The sequence below is a fragment of the Cucurbita maxima genome, unplaced genomic scaffold, assembly GCF_002738345.1.
Source record: "Cucurbita maxima cultivar Rimu unplaced genomic scaffold, Cmax_1.0 Cma_Scf00025, whole genome shotgun sequence".
NCBI lineage: Eukaryota > Viridiplantae > Streptophyta > Magnoliopsida > Cucurbitales > Cucurbitaceae > Cucurbita > Cucurbita maxima.
In genome coordinates, this window is record NW_019272041.1 from 2,822,961 (window position 1) to 2,829,903 (window position 6,943).

Here is a 6,943-nt window from a genome sequence, read left to right on the forward strand (position 1 = left end):
GTCCAATGGCTCTTTCCTTTGAACTCTCTTTTGATTGACATGAGAACTTAACTGGTAGCTTAATAGCTTCTAGTCAAATATGCCACTGCTTTTGGGAGTTTATGTATTGCAGATTTCTCATCATCTGATGCATACAATAAAAGAAGAGAGATAACTAAAAAGGCTATATCCAATGCATGTCGAAGAAAGTACCATCGTGCCATCCCGACATTAGCGTCAAGTCAAAATAACTTCTATCATCAACCTATCTCCTACTTTTATTGTAAATTTAAAGAGTTGAACAAAACAATAACATTTCATTCAAGTCAGCTTCTCTACAGTTCATTGGCAAAGATAATAGGCTAACAACAGAATAGCTATGATACCTTAGTTAAAAATATGCTTACAAATGATAGAATTGAGAAAAAGAATTTTCATGTATCAAAAGTATAATCATAAATGTGAAGTTAGAAATCATACCAGATTCAAAGCGACTCTTCTCATCACCATAGGCCGAGCACTTCAAGAAACGTCATCCCTGTTATGTGATCTTAAATTTGTTACTTTCAAGTCTAACTCCTGAAGAGAATAAAGCATCGACTCCAATGAAGCTAGGAACATGAAGTAAAATTGAATACTTGATGAAAGCATTCCACAATGACTTGAAGAACAAAATTATATTGTCAACTGAAAATGCTATTCGACATTTTCTTTTTTTGAGACACCTTTCCTGACTTTCATGCTTTGATTAGACCTGGTACCTTCGGCAATTGATTATCATCATCACTCTCCCGTGTGTGTGTGCGCGTGCGTGACAGAGATAGAGAGAGTATTGCAGCAAACAACCAACGCGCAAATTAGATAATACTATTATGTAAATTTGTATTCAATACACTTCCATCAGTAAAAGACCATCATCCCTTTAACACAGACCGACAAGAAAAGACTACTGATCAACAATGAAGCAATGCAAATCATCAAGATTTTGGTTCTATCCTGGAATGTGCTCAACTTCCACAGGATTACACAGCATTGCAAACTATATTGGAATATTGCACACCATATGATCATGTGTACATAATCTCGAGGCTAGAAGTAGGTGCCTTCCGGAGGTTGGACCAGCTTTCGGTTATGTGGGGCTGCCATTTCCTTTTTCAGCTGTGTGAGTATGTCCTCCATGGAGTACTCTCGCTGCCAATTTGCAAGAAGTCCAAATTTCTTTGGCTCAACCTGTTGGAAACAAATCACAACGTAACAAAACATAATAAGCTCCTTGGAGAAGGGCAAGATCAGTTTATAAAATCATCTAGATAGGCAGACGATAAGATGTTGGTGAACTTACTGCTATCAGAGCTACAATTCTGAAAGCACTAGTTTAATATACAATTAAACATATATACTACTATTATCTTTTGTTCTTTCTTTCAAACATCAAATTTTAGTTAAAAAAATAAGTAGTAAGAAATTCAAATTGTCGAAGGAAATCAGAGATACCACTCCAGTTTCGTGGTTCACACATGTCATGTTGACTCTTGAATGAAAACGAACACTTGGTGACTTCTCAGGGTAATCTTTGTCGCAGAACAGCTTCAACTGATAAATTCTACCTTCATGTACCGTCTGCAAGAAAAAAGACTCATGATGAATGTTTACTGCATTGTATGTGGGCATAAAATAGGATCTGTATAATAAGGTAGGCTGCTAATTTCTGCAGAAGACTCGCAACAGCACTTGTTATTTCAACCATTCACAAAACCTCCCCCTTCAAGTTTTTCATACACAACTTTTCAAAATGAGAGCTCTTATTCCAAACTTCAAGTAGAAAAACAATGCTAATTACATTTGGGAAAGAGCAGGAATGGGGGTTTCATTATGAGTTATAGATAAAGATTTTTTCTTTTTTGGAAAGTTCTTTTATTGGGTAAGAATGAATTATAAAAGTTAACATTTTCTTCACGAGCAAGCCATTAAATTACAAGTCCTGAAAAGAAGAGCAGAAGCCATTACATTGTGTGGACCAATAATGGTGCCAGTCCATGAACGCATATAAATGTCATCTCCATCATCCATTCCATAGCTCACAGTGCCATCGCCAATGCCTTTTTCTCCACGTTCAAGTTCCTCAAGCAACCTGAAGTTCCTAGGAACTGTGATGGAAAGCAAACACTTAAAAGATGCTTAAGTGCCATTGGCGAGACATCAACGTCATTCAAATCTACAATCTGCAATGTACAAATCATTTAATTGACTTGCACTCTCAAAGAGCAACAAGAAAAAGAGTGGAACCTACCGACTGCTTTAAAATCACTCCACATAATTTAAATTTATTCAGCGAGAAGTACAATCATATTGATATCTGTACTAAAATATTCAAGAATGTCCCTTCAGACATTTCTCCTACTTTCAACAGGGTGCTCTCAAAACCATCTCCTGTATCAAAAGCTTCAAATGCTATCACTTCGATGAATCAAATAAATATTTGACCTAACATGAAGAAAAGATAAGACAAGAAATTTGAGAGTTCCCCCCTTATTCTACCAATTCCAAGCTACTTGGGGTACTTGATCATTATCAGCTCTGCCCATCCTGCTTTATTTCCATTTATTTTTATAACCCCTTGCTATTAACTAATCTCTCTAACCATTCTTATAAACTCCAACTATTCCGCATGTCCCCTAACTTACCTTGGAGGACAATATGCAAATATTCCCATTTGACTACCCTCATCCTACCAAGTGCTTGGCATTTGTGAATACGCCAAAACTTAACAGCCCGATAAAATAAGCCCCAAAAAAAGGAAGCAAATGCTCTTTAAGTAGCTTACTGCGTGGTATCAAAAGATGAGGGCCATTTCCAATTTCCACCAAATAATTCTATACAGAGCATATCAATCATAAAATTTGACGACCAACACCCCCTGAATTGTGCCCATCTTGGGATACATTATCCCCAGCATATCAAACTTAACTTCTCCAAAAGCGGTCCCAATTTGTCAAGCTTAGTTACCATTGACCTACCTTCTTGAGAATCTCCTTGGCATAGATGTAAACTCACATAATCAAGTCCCATATTGCACAAATTTTCAAACTACGACCATACTTCATAAGCATCAGGTTACATATTTAGTTTCTAAACAGATTCAACTCCCTTCAAACACCCGGTCCAATTTGTGTTTAACCACCTCATGTTGTACCATTTCACATTTCCGTGCATACTAATGCAGAGAAAGTCTACATCTTCCCAGATGATTCCACTTCCACTTCGGTACTTATTGAATCTTGGGTCCCTGTCTGGCACAAGTCCCACCTTTGCATCAATAAGTCTATATAGTCGACCAAATTTCATCCTTAGACATCGTGATTTGACCAAGATACACATCTTTCTTTGAATTTGTCAATCTTATCAATCAGATATCAGAATTTTCAGAGACAATGGTATCCATCATTTGACCAATAATTTACACAAACTCATTTAAGAGATATCAATCGTCTCCAAAATCTCCATTTGCACCTCATGGTTCTTTCATCTATAGCCAGAACTGTCCCTTTGATACCATTTGATTGAAACCATGTTGATATTTGTGTTAAATAAAATAAACACGGCAAAGCAAGAGAAATTTGAGAACCCAACCCTTACTCTCTCCATTCTCAAACCTCCTGGACTAAATATTTGCCAACCTCATTCTCTTCCTACTCCCTTTGTTAAGTACTACTTGCAACAGAAAAAATTACCTAATCAATCTAACAAACTCTATAGCACAAACCCACTAACTAACATGAACTCTTAGAACTAACATAAGTATCCTTTGATCGAAAGAATATATATATTGCCTTTTTTTTTACAGCTTTCTTTGAGAGAAATGAAAGAAAAACAAGGGCATAACAAACCCAACAAAAAAGTGGATTCCATGAACTCCACATATTAATGCACATCTAGCATTACACAAGGAATAAAATATTGGTCAAGTATGTCTACCAAATTAGGATAAACAAGACATCTCGGAAGCATAGCTTGACACAGACTGAACAGAACCATTTTTGTTCATTTTAAATTCCTAATTTTTCAAATGTATAGAACCACTTGTCTATCAAATGTTCATTCTTCAGCAGTATTATCACAGTGCAAGATGCACCCTAAGACAAAAACTTGAGATTATCGTGAGGTAGAAGGCACACTGATGGCACCAAAAGCACATCCCCAGTAAAGTGAGCTATGCATAAAATTAATTGGTTAATTAATTGATATCTATAGCAATAATTTGTAAAAGAAAATAAGACAGAGAATACTAGAGCATTAAATATCAACCTTTTTTAATAACCATGGTAATTACGACTAATACTGGGAAACAAAATGGTGCGCTAAGGCTCAATGGTTAAAACATTACATAGACCAAGAATTTTACAATATCTAACGTTATAGGATAGAAAGATGTCCTGTAGACTTGTTGCAGTATAGTTGACTAGGCCAGATAAAGAGAAAAATTTCAATCAGTTGCTGACAGTTCGAGAGGAAGTGAGGCTGTAAATAGAAAGAAAATCAAAGGAAGAAGGAAAGGAGATATCATCCTATTAAGAGACAGTTAACCCACTAGAAATAAATAATGAAAATAAAGAAAGAAGTAAATAAGAAGGAAGAAGAAGCACTTTAGTAGAAAGGAGAAGGAAAAATTATAAAGATAAAAACGTGGGAAAATAAAAGGAAAGAGATGTCTTATTAGGAAATTGTGGGGTGTGGGGGACCCTATAGCTTTAGGACTACAGATGAGCTCAGTATGACACGGAGAACAATAGAAAAAGGCTGAATTCAAAATATACGGAAAGCAAGTGACTTGCTTGCTATCAAAGAGGGACAATGAGGGCTGAGTGTGAAGTCTCTTGAGTAAAGCATTCACACTGGTTGCCACAAATTCACATTGACGAGTAGCAAATGTCAACCAAAATGTGCAACTTATTGTGTGCACCCAATGATCACTCGAGCCATGAAGCTCTAGGCATCTTGCCTCTTACTGAAGCCAAATGCCTAGGAGACAGTTGAGGAAACCATTGAAAACATCATTCTCCAAAATATTTAATGAACAAGGACAAAAGGAAGCTGGCAGGATAATCTTCCAACCACATAACAGCCTAAAAAGTGATCAGAAGGGAAAAAAAAAATTACCATCTAATTGTGTTAAGTAAATTTCAGTCGACATCTGTAAACTATTTTAATTTTAAGAAAAAAAGTACACAATTCTCATTAAACACTTATATAGCAGAACAGAAGCTTTTTATTTTTTATTTTATTTTATTTTTATTATTATTTTTTTATCATTGGCAAATCCTATATTGTTCAACATCGGAGGAAAAAGAGCTAGAGTTAAATTTTCACGTCTAATGCTTAGACAATAACCAAACAATGTTATGATTGTCAAAAAAAAAAACACCCTCGAGGCTTTTTCTCCTGAAGAAGTGAGGCACAAACCTCGAAGTAATGAGGGAATGAAATCAGCCTCAAACTAAAAACGAAAGCATTGATAAAAACAATAAAAGTTCATTATCAAGCATCACTGAACATAATAATAATTATCATTATAAAAATTTAAAAAAAAAAATTCAAGAATAAAAAAGAAAGAAGAAAAAATCTTGCATCGTCAGTTCGTCTTTCTTAAATATATATTCTAAAAGATTATTCTTAACATCACCATTGTTATCACAGAAAGTTCTACTGATTCTTAGTATCGTTGTTTTCAGAGTTCATTTGAACATCGCTCAAAGCAAATCTCCAGCCCAAGGCTCAAAAATGTTGAAGTTGGGTATGCATGTAACAAAAAAGTCAAATATCTGGAACACTGAAAAGTAGAATGTGTTCTTCCTTGTTTGGATTTTTTAGATGATTAATAAAACCAATTCACCTTGAATTCTGACTAAATTTTGAATGCAGAACCTAGCCAGAATATAAGAAGATATAGCACAAAGACCCTACAGGCTTGAAACACAAATCGCATCATTAGATTACCCCTAAGAATACATATGCGTATAACAAAGAAAACTCTGATTCGTCAGTCTGGAACATGTACAGAGTTGCTATTCATAAAAAAAAAAAACAAGTGAATCTAGTAGCCAGCAGTCAAACCCTCCCCCAAACAAAAAGATGAAGCAGATATCTATCCAAAATAAGCCACGGAGTTCATGCAAAGAAAAGTGAGCCGAGTTCAATCATGAAGCTCCATAAAATTATTTTCACATCAAAATTAATCTGACCTACAAAATCAAGTATAGCATTTAGATTTTAGAGCAAAACAAATCTCAAAGAACACACAAAGCAAATCAAGAGTATCAGAAGAAACTAAATCAACGGCGTAAATGTAACGCACAGATACAAAGAGGTCAAACAAAAAACAAAAAACAAAATTATTGAACAATTAACACAAGCCCATCGACGATTATCGAAACTACCGATGAAATACTCAAATCAGCATAAAATTTGAAGGATGTGAAAGAGAAAACAAGAGATCAAATCAAAATTTGATGAACAGACTGACCAACAACACTCGAGCCTCCTGAACCAAGCGTCATAGATGAATCAAGAATGGTTAAATACGATCAGCTAGCAAGGATCTGATCGAAGAGTGAACGAAGATGGAACACTTGACGAAGAAGAAGAAGAATCTAAGAAAATGAAGGGCAGAACGAGAGGAATAAAGTGGAATCAATAGGGTAGTAAAAGGGGCAAAAGAAAAAAAAAATTATTATTTTGGAATAACTGACGATGAACTATTTTCTAATGGGCCTTGTTTCGTACGAACCTTCAGTCATTTGGGCCTCCATATTTTAAAAAACTAAGCCCATAATATTTTAATTTTTTAAAACATTATTTTTTACTTTCATATAGTCCCGATTATTCATATATCCCTCTTTTACTTGGTTGTCGCATACCCACCACCTTTTGCTTTGGTTCATCCTGAACCACATTTTATTATGAGCGG

General features: G+C 35.2%; 1 protein-coding gene across 1 annotated transcript; it reads right to left on the reverse strand.

Annotated features, from left to right (window-relative positions):
* Positions 1-811: 811 nt before the first annotated feature.
* On the reverse strand, positions 812-6,681 carry LOC111498262 (ubiquitin-conjugating enzyme E2 variant 1D). The gene is made up of 4 exons (XM_023149364.1): positions 6,500-6,681; positions 1,987-2,126; positions 1,474-1,599; positions 812-1,209 (listed from the first exon to the last, which is right to left on the reverse strand). Exons 1-4 carry the CDS (start codon positions 6,531-6,533, stop codon positions 1,069-1,071), a joined length of 441 nt encoding a protein of 146 aa, XP_023005132.1. The 5' UTR covers positions 6,534-6,681; the 3' UTR covers positions 812-1,068.
* Between the last annotated feature and the right edge of the window lie 262 nt (positions 6,682-6,943).